This window comes from Scyliorhinus canicula, chromosome 20 (assembly GCF_902713615.1).
Source record: "Scyliorhinus canicula chromosome 20, sScyCan1.1, whole genome shotgun sequence".
Classification (NCBI taxonomy): domain Eukaryota; kingdom Metazoa; phylum Chordata; class Chondrichthyes; order Carcharhiniformes; family Scyliorhinidae; genus Scyliorhinus; species Scyliorhinus canicula.
Window position 1 is genome coordinate 53,840,163 of NC_052165.1, and position 18,662 is coordinate 53,858,824.

Consider the following 18,662-nt stretch of genomic DNA (forward strand, 5'->3'; position numbering starts at 1 on the left):
GTCTTCCCCTTCCCTCTGCGCTGGTCAGCCATAGCTCTCCCTTGGCTCACCACGTGCCCTGAGAACCCGGCCATTTGTACTTCTGACTATCATTTCCTCCCCATCCCAAATCCCAACCACAGTCAGGTTTGCACACAGATAAATACTCTTGTCTTGTTTAGCTTCTTGCCCATATTCCACTACCTCCCCCAACATTACAAGTTCATTTTGTTCACATTAAACATCCCCTGCTCCCTCAATCCCTTCTCCACTCAACTTCCCTTCTTGGCCCCTATGCGAAGTGGATGTCGTTAATGATTAACTCTTTTCAGGCACTTTTGGTCTCTCCTTCAATACAATTGTCAGTATCACACTCTTAACCCCTCTCCAGCAACTGCCACATTCATAACTAAATTTCCTCTCCAAAGTCTTCGAACAGATTAGTACTTCTATCTGTGTGCATCTCAGTCCAGCCCAATTCTGACCTTAATTACACCAAAACAGCCAAACATCAAAGAAAACACACTCTGGTGATCTGCCTGCCCTTGTTCTTCTCCACCTTTCTAGTGATCCATTGAGTTCACAATCCTATCCTCCTCCCAAATGTCTCCTTCGCTCTCCAGCTCAATGGAACTATTCTTGCAGCATTCCCTCCCGAGTTATCCGAGTTATCACATCTCCAGCAATTACTTCTTTACCTACCCTGAAAATGTTACCTCTGGGATCCTGTATGGATCTAGTTTAATTTTTACGGTTTCTTTGGCAACACTATTCACATGAATGGACTAGATCAGGGGTGGGCAAACTTTTCCGTGCAAGGGCCACATTCAGAAATTCACAATTTTAAAGGGCCGCATAGTATATCAAGTAAAATAATTAATATTTAAAATAGCCAAAATAAAAGGTTTTTAAAGAAATAAAAAGCAATTAATTTTTATTAATTAATATTTTAAAGTAGAAACTTCACATGAAACACATGTTGTGCCGAGCAATGATCACCTACTCAAGTCAACGTATCCACCCTATACCAGTAACCCAACAGCCCCCCCGCCCCCCCCCCCCCCCCCCATTAACCTTAAAATTTAAAAAAAAAAATTGTTTTAAAATTTTTTTTAATGACTTGATCTTGGTGGGCCGCATAAAGACCTTTGGCGGGCTGCATGCGGCCTGCGGGCCGTAGTTTGCCCACCCCTGGACTAGATGGTCTGTGTTCTAATGATACCTAATTATATCTCTCCACCATTTTTCCTCAACTTCAGCCCCAGACTACTTTCCCAAAAATCAAGTCATAGGCAAGTCTTGGCAATACATTAAACTTTCTTTCATCAATTATCTTCAAAATTAACTTTTTGTTAAAACTTATTACAAAGTAAAATTAGATACATAAATATTTTTCTTTATTGCACAAATTTATAGTTAAGAGTACACAAGAATATAACGTAACAGAAATCTTTTCTGACAATACCAATGACATCCAAGGGCAAAAAAGGTTTATTAAAGAACCAACACAAACATTTCAAGAAAGTAATTATAAAAATACTTGAGAATTATTATTTCAGAATGACAGATTTAGATTAATTTACCTTGTGAACAAACTCTTCCATCTTTTCCATGGCATGGTGGGCTTGTAGCAGTGGAGCAATGCTCATGAAACCCTCTTCTTCAACAGTTTCACTTTCTTCAGATTCCATGTTATTCTGAAAGATAACAGCATACTTTCAAAAATACAAAAAAAAACGCTAGTTTCCAGTTAGCTCTTAGCAGCAAGCAGTTTGTTAAACCCTACTTGTGCATAGTTTAGCCCATTAGGTGAATCAGGATTCCCCCATTCCTTCAAAATCTCTTTACATTCAGAACTTCTACTTCAACTGCTTTTCACCAAGACCATTTGTCCTAACCATGGACTCAAGGCAAGACATTCACAGCAATGCAAGGTCAAAAATGCATGACAGTGCTTACAAAAAGTGAAAAGAATCAAATAGCATTAATTATTAATAGTGAGCTTGTAAAAAGGTTATAGGTACTGCATGTACTTTCAAATCTAGATTTAAAATAATTGCACCAAAGTTCTCAGTTTCTGCCCAGATAAAACAACAGTACACTGCTTCACCAGGGCACATTGCTTGGAATGTTCTGCTTGACCTGGGCACCTTGCTTAGAATGCTGTTTGTACAATTCACTAATGGACGTGCATTGGATTCCTCACTGTAGGAGGTGTGCTTCTTGGTCAAATCATTCAAAATCAGTGGGCTCTGAACCTAGGAAAGAACAATTTGCACAATACTCCGAACCAAGGATGGTTTTCTAGCAACGGAGTAGCTGGACCAAGTGCTTTTGTTTATTTGGAGTAAGCTTAAATCAGATCATCTAACAGATAGCAATGTGAACAGTTGCCAAAAGTTAGTCAAATATGTTGGACAATTTCTGAATCAAACATGCAGCAGAAATATATCAAGTTATTTGAGGTTAACCAAATGCATTAGAATGATGCATTTGATGCATCGTCAGGAAATTAGAATTGCATTTCACAATAATGCTAACAAGTCACTAGCAAACATCCAGCCTCAATTCCAGTGTCTCTGTAATGGCATGTAACACCTGCAGAATGTATTGTGCAATGTTGAGAAATTGTACACAATTAATTCAGCACAATGCAGAACCAAAACTAGTTTGCAGTTTTGCAGCTTTAATTTTTTTTTCCTGATGTTGGGCAATTGTGAAATTAGCCATATTAATTAAAATACACACTAGGAACCAGAGGTTACTCATTCTTGAACCATTCACATAGCGATAGTATGGGTAGAGAACACATCAGAAAGCTTTCGAGTACAATTTACAATCAAAAGGAGATTGACAGTAGAAATATCATAGTCATGCACAATCTGACAATCACTTGACAGCCACACTCCTACACACCCCCTTCAAATATTAGCATCCAGTGTCAGCACTAAACATCCCCATGTAAGATACAGTATTGTCACATGTAAAATAAATCTAAAAATAATGCTGTCAATTGTTTTCCAAAGACCAAGTTTGCATCAACAACCTGGTGAATCTGTGCCAAATATCAGTTTGTTTTTCTTCCTGCAAAACCATTTTGGCAAGGTTGAATTGTCTGACCTTACTTGCGGATGTGAAACCACCAAAGGAGTTTTTCGGTTCATTTTTCATCAACAGTTTGACAGTCCGAAACATGGTAGCGGTATCCACACAACCATTCAATAATCCAGGCCCCTTACAATTCTTATAATGTTAATATTTCTTCCAATCATCTCCAAATTCCAAATGAATGCTCACTCTTCCTTCCTTTAAACAAAGGCCAGGGCTTGGGTTGTGGGGGGGGGGGGGGGGGGGGGGGGGGAGAAAGAGAGGGAGAGAGAGAGAGAGAGAGAGAGGGAAGAGAGAGAAAGTGGTTGACAGAAACTGATGGAGATGCTCCTGCAAACAGACGAGCCTTCCACAATCAATTTGTCTCGATTGCTAGTATTCTTACCCGACTCAGGAGACAAAGTCAATTGAGGCATTCAAAAGAAAATGAATTATCTGCTGACACAAAAAGATCTGCAGAGCTATTTGGGGGCGAAGGAAGAGAGTTGCTCTTCCAGAGAACAAGCAAACATAGCAGGCCAAAATGCTTCCTTCTGTTGATGGGAATTAGATATAATTTTACGGTATAGCTGTATTTATGGGTGTTAGGAACAAGATATAGAAATTTAATTAAATTTTTTTATTTATGTGTTGAGAAAGATGAAACCTGGGTTTGGTTTCAGCTTTAGTGTTTTGTGAGCTGCAGCCAGCAGCTCTGGGGCCTGGTTTCTTTATGTTAATTTTTGACTTGAGGTTTTCTTGGAAGTGAAGAGATGGGTTACTAAGGGGTTAGTCATTTAGGATAGTTAAACACAAAGTAGAAAAAACTGTGCTGTTACCTAGAAAGGAGGGGGGGGGGGGGGGGGGGGAATCAGAGAAAAGACCCACACAGACAGGGAGAGGCAAGAAAAGGTGTTTTCGTTTCAGCTGGTATGAATATACCTGGGAGTGAATACAGAAAAGGTTCAAGAATGTCTCTAGCTGAAACTGATGGCAGGATACTGAAGAAATTAGTTTAAAGGAACATCAAGGATGGCATGGTGGTTAGCACTGCCGCCACAGTGCCAGGGACCCGGGTTTGATTCCAGCCTTGGGTGACTGTGTGGAGTTTGCATGTTCTCCCAGTGTGTGCATGGGTTTCCTCCGGGTGCTCCGGTTATCTCCCCTAGTCCAAAAACGTGCAGGTGTGCGCCCAGGTAGAGTGCCCTTTCGGAGGGTTGGTGCAGATTTGATAATCTGAATGGCCTCCTTCTACACTACAGGAATTCTAGGGATATATATTGCTCTTAAGTTAAAAATGATAGCGAATTTAGTGAGTTTTCTCCAAGGCAGATATCAAATGTGGAAGGAATCGTAGTGAATGTTCAGAAGTCTACTGGAAAATAAATCACTTTATAACTGAATCAGCTCTACCCCTGGTGTGGAAATACTGGTACCTCTTTGCTGCAGTGTTGGGCTAGAAGGAGATGGTTGGGATAAAAAGGATAGTGTGAGTTTGAATAATTTTTCCATGGTGCCTGTGTTGAAATCTTTCTAACATTTTTGTTGTCTAGTGTAACACAAGGTTTCTTGTTTAATAAATGTTTTATCTTTTTGTTAAAAGTCAGCAGTAGCCTCAGAATGGGTTCAGTAAATACCTTCCACAGTTTGAAAAGAAATACAAAAAGCTATGGTCTACCAAGCTAGTTTCCATTCTGGGATCTGACTTGTCCAGTCAGAACATCAGCTATGATCATAAAACTGTGCTGTAACCATTCTAAGATTAATGATTTCAAGCTCTATTCAGAACACATAATCTAGGTCAACACTTCCGTGGAGTACTGAGGGTCACCTGGACTTGATACATTAGCTCTTATTTCTCCCTACAGATGCTGCCAGACCTGCTGAGATTTTCCAGCATTTTCTCTTTGGTTTCAAAATTTAAAAAGCATACGGTTTAAATAGTGAGATCCAAAGGGATCTATCAATTGCAAAAGGCTAATATTCAGGTACAGCAAGTAATTAGGAAAGCTAATTGAATGTTATAATTTATTGTGAGCGAAACTGAATACAAAAGTATGGAGGTTATGTTTCAGTAATACAGGGCACTAGTGAGACCACATCTGGAGTATTGGTCACCTTACTTAAGGGAGGATGTAAATGCATTGGAAGCAGTTCAGAGAAGGTTTACCAGATTAATATCTGGAATGGGCAGGTCGTCTTATGAGGAAAGGCTGGACAGGCAAGGCTTCTATCTGCTGGAGTTAAGAGGAGCAAGAGGCAACCTGAATGAAACATACAAGATCATCCCGTGGGGTCTCGAAAGGGTGGATGTGGAGAGGATGTTCCCTCTTGTGGAAGAATCCAGAACTAGGGGTCACTGTTTAAAAATAAGGGGTCTCCCATTTAAATCAGAGATTAAGTAAAATTTTCTCTCTGTGGGTTGTCTTTGGAACTCTCTTCCTGAAAAGGCGGTGGAAGTAGAGTCTTTGAATATTTTTGAGGCACAGGTGAATAGATTATTGGTAAGAAAGGGGGTGTTTGGCTATTGGGTATAGATGGGATGAGCTCATTATCAGATCAGCAGTGATCTTCTTAAATGGCAAAGTAGGCTCAAGGGCTGAATGGCCTACTCATGCTTCTTGTTTGTATTGTTGTTTGGTTTAGGTATTGGGTATATATTCTGCACAATCTGTATGGTAATCGCTGCCTCTTCCAATTCCAGTGCCTCTTTCATCGCCCCTCTAATTTGGTTAACAATTTCAATTATTTTGTATTGAATTATTGGATTTCTGAATCCAGGTTGCATGTGTAAATTAGAAATAGTTGTGTAGAGATGAGGCACCCCATTCAATTTTGCCTCTACTTTTTAAACAAACTCCAAGAAAATATTTCTGATAATAGAAGCAGGAGGCCGCCATTTGGCCCTTCAAGACTGCCCCGCCATTCATTATGATCATGGATGATCATTACGTTCAATACCCCGATCCCGCCTTCCCTCATGCCCTTTAGCCCCAAGAGCTATATCTCAATTGCTTCTTGAAATTACACAATGTTTTGGCCTCAACTACTTTGTGGTAGCAAATTCTACAGATTCACCACCCTCTGGATAGTGATATTTCTCCTCACTCCAGTCCTAAAATGTTTACCCCTTATCCTCAAACTATGACCCCCTCGTTCTGGACTCCCTCACCATTGGGAACATTCTTTCTGAATCTACCCTGCCTAATCCTGTTAGAATTTTTAAAGTTCCTATGAGATCCCCTCTCATTCTTCTAAACTCCAATGAATATAATCTTAACCGATTTAGTCTTTCCTCATATGACAATCCCACCATCCCAGGAATCAGCCTGATAAACCTTCACTGCACTCCCTCCATAGCAAGAGCATCCTTCCTCAGATAAGGACACCAAAACTGCACACAATACTCCAGGTGCGGCTTCACCAATGCCCTATACAATTGCAGTAAAACACCCCTATTCCTATTCTCCAATCCTCTTGCTATGAAGGCCAACATACCATTTGCCTTTTTAACTGCCTACTTTGCCTGTGCACTTACTTTCAGCGACTGATGCACGGCCTAGTTTGAATCATAAATCTGCTTAATCCCACTGAAGAGCAATTTTAGAGTAATATTTATAATCAAATCAGTTTAGCTGAATTGAGAATTTCTGACAAGGACACCCAATCTCTTAGAACATGGAGAAATGTCTCACCATTCAAAAAAAATTAGCACTTCTATTCTGCCCACAAAAGTAAATGCGTTGAGCGGGATTCTCCGTCCAGCCGCACCAGATGGGATAAATATGTGAGATAAAGCATATATAAATGATTCAAAGCAGGTCTTCCCTTTGCCCCTCCCTTCTATTAGCAAACAGGTTAATAACCATGGTGCACAGATTTAAAGTAATTGGTAGAAGAATTAGAGGCAAGTCGAGTAGTTTTTTCACCAAGAGTGGTGGGGGTCTAGAACTCATTGCCTGATAAGAGTGGTAGAAGCAGAAACCACACTGCAATTATAAAACCGTTAGATATGCACTTGAAGTGCCATAATATACAGTGAATATACAGTGATATGGACTAAGAGGTGAACGGTGGGATGCAGCTGCCTTTTTCAGCCAGTACAGCCATAACGGGCCGAATGACCTGCTTTGGTGCTGTAAATCATTCCATGTTTCCAACTTGGTTGATCCTCTAGACCAGCCCACCTTCCCACACTATCCCTGCACCGTAGATTTTGGATACTATCAACTTCCGTCTTGAACATACTTAACAACTGAGCATTCACAGTTCCCTGAGGGAGAGTCCCAAAGATTCACAAACCTCATTGGAAAAAAAAGTCTTCTTATCGCAAACTGCAAAATTGTTACAATGAGATCACCTCTCACGGCACTGAGGACTTGGGTTCGATCCTGGCCCCGAGACACTGTCCGTGTGGAGTTTACACAATCTCCCTGTGTCTGCATGGGTCTCACGCCCACAACCCAAAAATGTGCAGGGTAGGTGGATTGGCCATGCTAAATTGCCCCTTAATTGGAAAAAATAATTAGACACTGTTTATCAAAGAAAAAAAAACAATGTGATCACCTCTCATCCTTCTAAATTCTAGGAACCGTTGGGCAGGCCACCCAAACAGCCCATGTGGGCAATTCACTTATCACAGAAATTAACTTAGTGAACTCTCATTGCAATGTGTTCAAGAAACAAGAGATTTGTTTAAGACTACGTCGATGCTTATGTCAAGCCACAAATACTAGGAAAAAATATGCAAAGAAAGCAATGTTGAAAATGTTGAAAAAGGTGAAAACGGTAACTTTTAAAACAATAATCATATCCTTTTGAAGGAATTTTCAACTAAAAAAGTACACCTCACTCTTTGCAGGTCAAGTTCCTCATTTGCATAAATGGTGCCCTGCAACCAATGTTTCCTCCAAGCCAGTTTATCAAACTATTTTTCAATGTTTCCCATTTTAAGGCACAAACTGAACATGGTCCCAAAGGCTAGCAAAATTGAGAGCAAAAAAAGCAGCATAGTAACATTCAGTATACAATTTTATGTAATACAATGTAATACAACGTATTACAGATCAACAAATAATACACCATATAAATATGAGAACCCGAGTTTTAAAGTAGTTTGTAAAAATTTTATTTTGAGTACTCATGGAAGTTTCAACCATGCTCTCAATATTCCCTGGTGGCAGAAGAATCAGTGAAGCCCATCTCTCCCACACACAGTCAGTCCCTCTCCTTCACCACACGCATCAAATGCCCCTCTTCCCAAACCTCTTCCCCACTCCACACAAATTCACCGAGAAGCCCCTCCCCCACTCCATACAAATTCACCGAGTAGCTCCTCATCACAATCCATTCAGAGACGCCTTTACTCACATGTACACGTCTTGGAAATTCTGATCTTGTTCATACCAAAATGATACAAATGATCATACTACAGTCTCCCCAATTGATAGTTGTCTATCAAACCTGGATACGTTAGGCCTTTACTGTAAATCTAACCGAAGGACATGTTCCCACACATATTGGAGGATCAGCTGAATAAGGAAGCAGTTTTGTTAAATAAAATGGTCCCTCACCAACATAATTATTAACCAGCCCTCAAAACACTAAGCATGCTTTGCTGTCTCTGTCATACTAAGTAGCACATAATAATACGGGGTGGGAATAATAATAAAGCTGTTCAGCAAGATTTCATTCAAAGCAAAGGTGGTATATTTCATAACTTATGGCATGTACACCACATTTCAATGAGTCAGTCATATGAAATATAACACTCTAGGCCACAGTATTTCAGTACCTCCATTAATTTTGCTGTAGGCAGAAGGGTTGCTATTCTGGAAAGATATTCAAGACCAAAATTTATTTCATGGAATCATGAGTGCAAAAGGAGGCCATTCGACATTGAGTATGCACCAACCCTCCAAAAGTACACCCCACCTAAGCCCACCCCGTAACCCCACCTAACTGTGGGACACTTACGGGCAATTTAGCATGGCCAATCCACCTAACCTGCACATCTTTGGACTGTGGGAGAAAACCAGAGGAAAAGAATGCAGATGGGGGGGGGGGGGGGGGGGGGGGCATGCAAACTCCACATAGACAGCCACTCAATCTGTATCGAACCCAGGTCCCTGGCGCGTGCAGCAGGAGTGCTAACCACTGTGCCACCAATTTAGTGACAAAACTAGACTATTAATTACTACAAAAGTGAACCTTTCCAGAAAAAGTTTGATTGCAGCAACTTATTTCTGCTGCGATCAAATTATTTTCAGAGTTAGCAAATAACATGTATTGTGGCTTCCTTGAGAATTCAGTTTTTGTGTATTTTGATGGTGATAAACCAGATTTGTTGCAAAGCTAAAATGGATGGTACAAGAGTCCATCACAAACAGTTATTGGAAGTAATTATTTTATTTCTGAAGAGCAAAATCAGAGGACATAACAATGTTGATGTATCCTGAACATTTTATCCAATTTGTAATGCTGCTGAGTGCCAGGAACCAACCTTATAGTGCAAAAGCAAAAATACTATGAATGCTGAAAAAAGTAAAAAGGAAAAATGGCAGAAATACTCAGCAGATCCAAAAACATTTTTGGAGAGAGAAACAGTTAGCATTTTCAGTCAACGATCTTTCGTCAGAGTTGTCATTACAGTGTGGCAAATCTGGCAGCCATTTTGGACATAACTCCATGCTTTTGTGGGATCATGCCAAGTGGCTAATTAACCTATTTTTGATGGTGCTAGTTGGGGAGACTGAAAAGAACGTTTTAACATCTACCTCAACTATCATAACAGACTGGCGTGGCTTTAGTTTAAAGATCAGCCTACAAGCCATCAGCAATGAATACTGCACTGGATTAGCCTGGATCATAGAATCTTTCAACACAAAAGGAGGCAATTTTGCCTATTGTGCTTGTGCCAGCTGTTTTGAAAGAGCTATCGAATTTACTACCACAACTAGCATTTTCCCCCATAACCCACCAAATTAGTGCAGGTTGCCTGCTTTGTTTCATGCACTGCAGTAGTGGCTGTCCCTCAGGAGTGCTTTATTGGCTGTGCCGCACTTTGCCAAGTTGGAGGCCGAGAGAAGCACCGTGTAGATGCAAATCTTTTTTTCCTTCCAGCAATTAATTATTATTAGGAAAGAACCTTCAGGTCGCATTCTGTTTTGTAGCTGTCAACGCCATCCATCTCCCTAGCTACCGTCCACGATTAAACAGATCTGTTCAGAACTGCGGTGTTAAATTTGAACCGGAGCGGAGCTTCTAGCCACGTATGTTGTCGTCACTCACCTTAGCAACATTGGCTGCCATTTGTCCCATGCCGAAACGTTTATTCATGCTGTTATTACCTCTAGACGTGACTATTCCAACACATTCCTGGATGGCTTCACATCCTCAACCCCTCCATAATGTTGCGGCCATCAAAATCTCTGCTGCGCAAATCCAACCTCACACCAAATCCCAGTAACCTATCCCACTGCACTCATTGACCTACATTAGCTCCTAATAAAACTTAATTTTAAAATTTTCATCCTTATTTTCAAATCCTTTTATAGCCTCACCCCTCACTATTTCTATAATCTCCTTCATCGCAAATATCAAAGCTTATCTAATTCTGGCCTCAACAACTCTGTCACTATTAGGAGCCATACTTGCAGTTGCTGAGGCCTTAAGGTCTGCAATTCCCTCCCTAAACCTTTCTTTAAGATACTCCTTAAAACCTACTGCCTTGACCAAGACTTTGGCCAACTGCCCTCATATGACCTTATGGGGCTCAATACCAACCTTACTGCATAACACATGTGTGAAGTGCTTTGGAAGTGTCATTGCATTAAGGGCATATTATGAATACAAGTTGTTTACAGCCCACATGCATTAGGTCCTTCTCAAATTTCTACGATTAGCTTTTTTCAGTTGAGCATTTTCACCACTGATTTTTCTTGGTCCCTTTCTGTAACTTCTTTAAACCAGAAGTTATTATGGTCATCATTACCCAGATGTTCTCCCACTGAAACTTATTTCATTTGCGCTACTTCATTCCTCGACCCAGCACGGTTTACTTCCTCATTGAGCTAGAAATATACAGATTAAAGAAGTTCTCTGTACACATTTTAGGATATACTCACCTGCCTTTCTCATTACTGTGTTTTTCACAGTCTGTATTAGGGCACTTGCAGTCCCCGACCTCAAATGCTGGATTTCTTTTAAATTTCTTTTAATTTGCCGACAGATTCATCCTCTATCTCTTTCCAACTACTCAAGAGTCTATAGTAAACCCAGCAATGTAACTATTTTTTTATTTCACCAGTCTTTGAAGAGTCTAATAAATTATCCCTGCAGGAACATCTCAGGAACCATGCTGATATTAGATAAAGTTGTCAAGCGTCTGCTGACGAATACAATTTTTAAAAAAAACAATATTGATAAAAACTCATTTACTACATTTAAACTTTAATCCCTTATGAAAGCAAGTATTTGGATTTATAGTCACACTTCAAACAGTTTATAACCACTTACAGCTGTCAATCAAATTGTGAACTGACAGGCGCCCCATTGCGATAGTAACAGGCTGCAAAATCAGCCATATAGCATTAATCCTATAATGATTCCAGTCAGGTTAATGTCAATGGACAGTGAAGTAAGCAGTATTCTTTTTTAAGAAACATTGCTGTTTTTTAATATTTAAAGGACAGGATATTGAAACTTGTTTAATTCTCCTCCTTTTTCACATTTTCTCCCAAATTTAGACCCACCAACAATAAACAATCAGTAACAAATATGTCAATCCCCATCTCAATAACAACGATCCCATCCTCCTGACAAATCCCAAACATTGGCCCGCATGTTCACATAAACAAATGACAAAAAGGAATTAGGGATCACCCATAGTCGCCATTAACACACATAGCCCCCCCCCCCTCCCCCCTCAACTAATGTTCGATGTTATCCATTCTTGAAAGTGCATAATGAATAATGCCCAAGAATTGTAGAACCCCTCGATCCTTCCCCTCAGTTCAAACTTAACCTTCTCAAGAGTGAAGAATTCCAACAGTCCCCCCCCCCCCCCCCCCCCCCCTCCCCAAACACCACGGCACAGGGTGGAGGTTGCTCTCCAACCCATCAGGATCCACCTTCGGGCGATCAACGAGGCAAAGGCTACAACATCTGCCTCCGTACCCATTTCCAACCCTGGCTGGTCTGACACCCCGAATATGGCCTCCTGGAGGCCCGGGTCGTTTCACGTGCACTATTTTAGAAAGGGCAGCACGATAGCATAGTGGTTAGCACAGTTGCTTCAGAGCTCCAGGGTCCCAGGTTTGATTCCCGGCTGGGTCACTGTCTGTGCGGAGTCTGCACGTTCTCCCAGTGTCTGCGTGGGTTTCCTCCGGGTGCTCCGGTTTCCTCCCACAGTCCAAAGATGTGCGAGCTAGGTGGGTTGGCCATGCTAAATTGCCCTTAAGTGTCCAAAAAACGTTAAGAGGAGGTTACTGGGTTATGGGGATAGGGTAGATACATGGGCTTCAGTAGGGGGCTCTTTGTAAGGGCCGGTGCACTCAATGCACCGAATGGCCTCCTTCTGCACTGTAAATTCCATGATTCTATATGACCCTAAAAGCCTCCTTCCAGTAATCCTCTAGCTTTGGACAGGACCAAACATATGAACATGATTAGCCACCCCCCCCCCCCCCCCCCCCCCCTCCGGCAACGTTCACACACATCTTCTACTCCTTCAAAGAATCGGCTCATCCTCGCCCTCATTAGGTGTGCTCTGTATACCAACTTCAGCTGTATCAGTCCCAACCTCGCACACAAGATGGAGGAATTCACTCTCCGGAGCACCTCACACCAGAACCCCTCCTCCATATCCTCTCCCAACTCTTCCTCCCACTTTGCTTTGATCCCTTCCAGTGGTGCCTTCTCTTCCAAAATAGCCCCGTAACCCGCTGACGCTACCCCCTCCTCCAGTTCCCCTGTCGTCAGCACCTCCTCCAGCAATGTGGAGGCCGGCTCCACCAGGAAGCCCTGTTTCTCCTTTCTGGCAAAATCTCAAACCTGCATGTATCTAAACATTACCCCCTGCTCCAGCCCTTACTTCGCGTACAGTTCCTTCAGTCCTGCAAACCGACCCTTAAGAAACAAATCTTTTAGTGTCCTTAATCCCCTTCTCCTCCCATTTCCGAAAATTTCCATCCCACCTCCCTGACTCAAATCTGTGGTTCCCTCAAAATCGGCATTTCCCTTGACCGGGCCCCCAACCCAAAGTGTTGGCGAAACTGCCTCCAAATTCTCAATGAAACTATTACTACCGGACTCTGAGTACTTCCCCGGGGCTATCGGAAGCGGAGCTGTTGTTAGTACTTTCAATCCCAACCCCCTGCACAAACTCTCCTCCACTTTGACCCACTGGGAATCTATCCCTCTGACCCAGCTCCGCACCTTCTCCACATTCACCACCCAGTAGTAATACATCAGGTTCAGAAGACCCAAACTTCCTGCCTGCCTTCCCCTCTGTAGCAGCACCTTTCTAACTCTGGCCACCTTCCCTCCCCATATGAACGACGTAATCCTTCCCGTGACTCTCTGAAAAAAGCCTTTGGCAAGAAAATCGGCAGGCATTGAAAAATAAACAGAAATCGTGGCAACACGTCATTTTAACCGCCTGTACCCAACCCGCCAGTGACAGAGGGAGATCATCCCACCTTGCCAGATCAGCTTTCACTCTCCCCACCAGACTAGAAATGTTGTACCTGCAGAACCGCCCCCCCCCCCCCCCCCCCCCAACCACACTCCAGGCAACGTGCACCCCCAGGTACCTAAAGTGAGTCACTGCCCTGCGGAATGGCAGCCCCCCCACCCGAGACACCACAAAATACACACTCTTGGCTAGATTTAGTTTGTACCCCCGAGAAAGACCCAAACACTAAGCAGCTCCAATATTCCCCCTATCGACACACTCGGTTCCGACACGTATAACAGCAAGTCATCGGCATATAAGCACACCCTATGCTCTATCCCCCCCGGCCTCCCCGCACTATTCCTTTCCATACCCCCCAAACTTGTTAATGCAATGGCCACCGGCTCAATCGCGAGTGCAAACAGCAGGGGGGGGGGGACGACACAGACATGGGACATCCCTGCCTAGTCCCATGGTGGAGAAAAAAGTATCTCGAGCAGATGTTCTTTGTGCGGACACTAGTCCTCGTCTCCTTACGCAGTTCACATATCTTGGTCCAATCACAAACCCCTCCAGAACTGCCATCAAGTACTCCCATTCTAACCAGTCAAATGCCTCCTCAGCGTCCAATGCCACAACCACCTTTGTTTCCTTCCCCCCAAGCCGGTGCCATAACGACGTTCAATACACTTCTAACGTTTGAAAAGAGCTGCCTCCCTCTCACGAACCCCATCTGATCTTCACCTATCACCTTCGGAAGGCACTCCTCCAGCCTACCTGCCAGTACCTTCGCCAATACTTGTGTCCATATTCAGAAGCGATATGGGCCGAAGCGACCCCACACTCCGTCGGATCCTTATGTTTTTTTAGCAACAGGGAAATCGATGCCTGCTCCAAAGTTTGTGGCAACACCTCCTCCCCTATCGCCTCTTCAAACATCCCACCATCAGGGGTACCAACTTATCCTTGAATTTATTATAATATTCCACCAGGAAAACATCCGGCCCTGCCACCTTCCCTGACTGCATCCTCCCAATTGCATCCTTTATCTCCTGCTCCAGTATTGCTCCTTCTAATGTAGCCCTGTCCCCCCTCCCTTAGCCTCGGGTACTCTAAGCCATCTAGAAATTCCTGCATCTCATGGTCTCCCCAGGTGGCTCTCACCTGCACAACCTCTCATAAAATTCCTCAAAAACCTTGTTAATCAGATCTGGAGCCAGCACCAACTTCCCTGCCCTATCCCTCACTTGCACCATTTCCCTTGCCACTGCTTCTCTCCGGAGCTGACCTGCTAACATACTTATCTCCATGTTCGTAAACTGCACCCCTTGCTCGTCTTAGTTGGTGCACAGCCTTCCTGGTAGATAGTCGGTCAAGGCTCGCCTGTAGTTCCTTCCACTTTTCCAGCTTTGCTAGGTCCCCATCTTCTGCATAACTCCTATCTACCTCCAACATCCCATCTATTACCCTCTGCCGCTCCAACCTCTCCTCTTTATCCACCCTGGCCTTAAACAAAATCACTTCCTCCCCCCCCCCCTCTCACCACCGCCTTTAGAGCCTCCCAGACAACTGCCTTCGACACCTCACCCGTACAGTTGAAACCTACATATTCCTTAATTACCTTTTCAATTTTTCTCACATAACACTTGGTACCCCAGAAGCCCCACATCTAATTTCCACCCCGGCCTCTGCGCTACCCACTTCTCCAGCACCATATCCACCCAATGCTGCGCATGATCTAACACTGCAATTGCAGAGTATTCCGACCCCTTAACCCCAGCCAGCAAAGCCTTCCCCACCACGAAAAATCAATCCTTATGGACTGCTAAGAAAAAGGAGCACTCCCGTTTCCTCAGGTGCAGAAACCTCCAAGGGTCCACACTTCCCATTTCCACCATTAGCCCAGCCAACGCCTTCGCCCCCCCCCCACCCCACCCCACACTAACCTGCCCTCCGGCGCCCGTCACAATCACATATCTACGCCCCTGATCTGCCACCACCACCTCCATCTGGAAGCATACTCTTTTGCTGACCATTACTGCTACCCCTCGAGCCCTTCCATCAAATCTAGAGTGAAACAGTTGTTGGGTGTTTCTGTATATTTGTACTGTTGAAATCTCTATTGTGGGTCGTTGGCTTCTTATGGGGTGTTTTCTCCCGTTTCCAATTTCCCTTAGTTATTTACCCCTCCTACCCTTTTTCTTTGGGTGCTTGGGGGGGTTTTTTGGTTCTTTTTTTTCTTTTCGGGTTATGGTTATCTGCGGTTATTTATACTGCTTGATGGAGGGTGATGGTTGGGCACGCGGTTAGTTGATAGTTAGTTAATTATTTTGTTATTTAAGTATGTAGTTAAGTATTTATGTATTTAGTTGCCATTGGGTATTTGTATTTATATCGTTAAGTTGGGGAGACGGGACGGGGGGGAGCGGGTTGATTATGCGGGTCTTTCTCGGGGGTTTTAAGGGGATCTTTCACGGGCGCAGATGGGGTGAACCGGGAGGAGTCGGAATGTGGCAGGAGCAGCCGGGTCAGCGGAGACCAGCTGACTCTCGGGAGTACGATGTGGGGTACATCGCGGCTAGGAGGGGTCCTAGCCAGGGGGGGGGGGGGGGGGGGAAGGGGGGGGGGACTGGGGGGGGACACCGGGTTGCTGCTAGAAAGACCAGGGACGAGAAGGGGAGAGCCGGGGGGGGTGGGGGGGGGGGGGCCATCGCTATGGGAAGCGGGTCAGAAAAGAAGGGATGACCCGGGGCGAGCAAGGGACAAGACATGGCTAATCGACAGGGAGTAGGGACGGGTCGCTCCGCGACCCGATTGATCACGTGGAACGTAAGGGGGCTGAATGGGCCGGTCAAAAGATCAAGGGTCTTCTCACACCTGAAGGGACTGAAGGCTGATGTAGCAATGCTGCAGGAGACTCATTTGAGGGTAGCAGATCAGGTCCGCCTGAGAAGGGGGTGGGTGGGACAGGTGTTCCACTCAGGCTTGGATATCAAGAACCGGGGGGTGGCGATTTTGGTGGGAAAGAGAGTGTCGTTTGTGGCGGCAGAGGTGGTGGCAGACAAGGAGGGCAGGTACGTGATGGTGAGGGGTAGGCTGCAGGGAGAGAGTGTGGTACTGGTAAATGTGTATGCCCCGAACTGGGACGACGCGGGTTTTATGAGGCGCCTGCTGGGCCTCATCCCGGGACTGGAGGCAGGGGGCCTGATCATGGGAGGGGACTTTAATACGGTGTTAGACCCTGGGCTGGATAGATCGAGTTCCAGGACGAATAGGAGGCCGGCAGCGGCAGAGGTGTTAAGGGGGTTCATGGAGCAGATGGGAGGGGTAGACCCATGGAGATTTGGTAGGCCTAGGGCGAGGGAGTATTCTTTTTTCTCCCACGTCCACAGAGTGTACTCTAGGATCGATTTTTTCGTATTGAACAGGGGGCTGATACCGAGAGTGCAGGACACGGAGTACTCGGCCATTGCGATATCGGACCATGCACCACATTGGGTGGACGTGGACATGGGGGAGGCGCGGGACCAACGCCCGTTGTGGCGCCTGGATGTAGGGCTGTTGGCGGACGAAGAGGTGTGCAGAAGGGTGAGAACGGGCATTGAGAACTATCTGGGTACGAATGACACAGGTGAGGTGCAGGTGGGGACGGTCTGGGAGGCCTTGAAAGCAGTGATTAGAGGAGAGCTGATCTCCATAAGGGCACACAGAGAGAGGAAGGAGAGGCAGGAAAGGGAGAGGCTGGTGGGGGAGCTCCTAGAAGTAGATAGGAAATATGCGGCGGCGCCAGAGGAGGGGCTATTAAGGGAGCGGCGTAGCTTGCAGGCCAGGTTCGACCTACTGACCACTAGGAAGGCGGAAATGCAGTGGAGAAGGGCGCAGGGTGCGGCGTATGAGTACGGGGAAAAGGCGAGCAGGATGCTGGCACACCAGCTTCGTAAGCGAGATGCAGCCAGAGAGATTGGGGGAGTGAGAGAGAGGGGTGGGGATGTAGTGCAGAAGGGGCAAGAGGTGAATAGGGTCTTTAGGGACTTCTATAGGGAATTGTATAGGTCTGAACCGCCGAAGAGGAGAGGGGGAATGAAGAACTTTCTCGACAAATTGGGGTTCCCAAAGGTACAGGAGGAGCTGGTGGAAGGGTTGGGGGCGCCGATAGAGCTGCAGGAGCTAATTAAAGGGATAGGCCAGATGCAGGCGGGGAAGGCGCCGGGGCCGGATGGGTTCCCGGTGGAGTTTTACAGGAAATTTGTGGACTTGGTGGGTCCAGTGCTGGTGCGAGCCTTCAATGAGGCGCGCGAGGGGGGGGTTCTGCCTCCAACAATGTCGCAGGCCCTGATCTCCTTGATTTTGAAGCGGGACAAGGACCCGGTCCAGTGCGGGTCCTACAGGCCTATCTCCCTCTTAAATGTAGATGCCAAGCTGTTAGCAAAGGTCCTGGCAACCAGGATAGAGGACTGTGTGCCAGGGGTAGTCCATGAAGACCAGACGGGGTTCGTGAAGGGACGCCAACTTAACACAAATGTTCGGAGATTGTTAAATGTGATTATGATGCCAGCAGTGGAAGGGGAGGCGGAGATAGTGGTAGCGCTGGACGCGGAGAAGGCATTTGACAGGGTGGAGTGGGAATACTTGTGGGAGACGTTGGAAAGGTTTGGGTTTGGGGAGGGATTTATCAAGTGGGTAAAACTGCTCTATTCAGCTCCGATGGCAAGTGTGGTAACAAACGGGAGGAGGTCAGAATATTTTGGGCTCCATCGAGGTACTAGGCAGGGATGTCCCCTATCTCCCTTACTCTTTGCATTAGCGATTGAGCCGTTGGCGATGGCACTGAGGGGTTCAGGGGGGTGGAGAGGACTGACAAGGGGAGGGGAGGAACATCGGGTCTCGCTCTATGCGGATGATTTGTTGTTGTATGTGGCAG

The 18,662-nt window shown here is 45.0% G+C and overlaps 1 protein-coding gene across 1 annotated transcript in view; it reads right to left on the reverse strand.

Moving 5' to 3' along the window:
• The window catches only part of LOC119954716 (adiponectin receptor protein 2-like), a 107,805-nt gene that overhangs the window by 36,820 nt on the left and 52,323 nt on the right, over positions 1 to 18,662 (reverse strand). Inside the window, exon 3 of the mRNA XM_038780213.1 lies at positions 1,563 to 1,676. Coding sequence (XP_038636141.1) covers positions 1,563 to 1,676 — 114 coding nt within the window. The remainder of the gene's footprint in view (positions 1 to 1,562; positions 1,677 to 18,662) is intronic.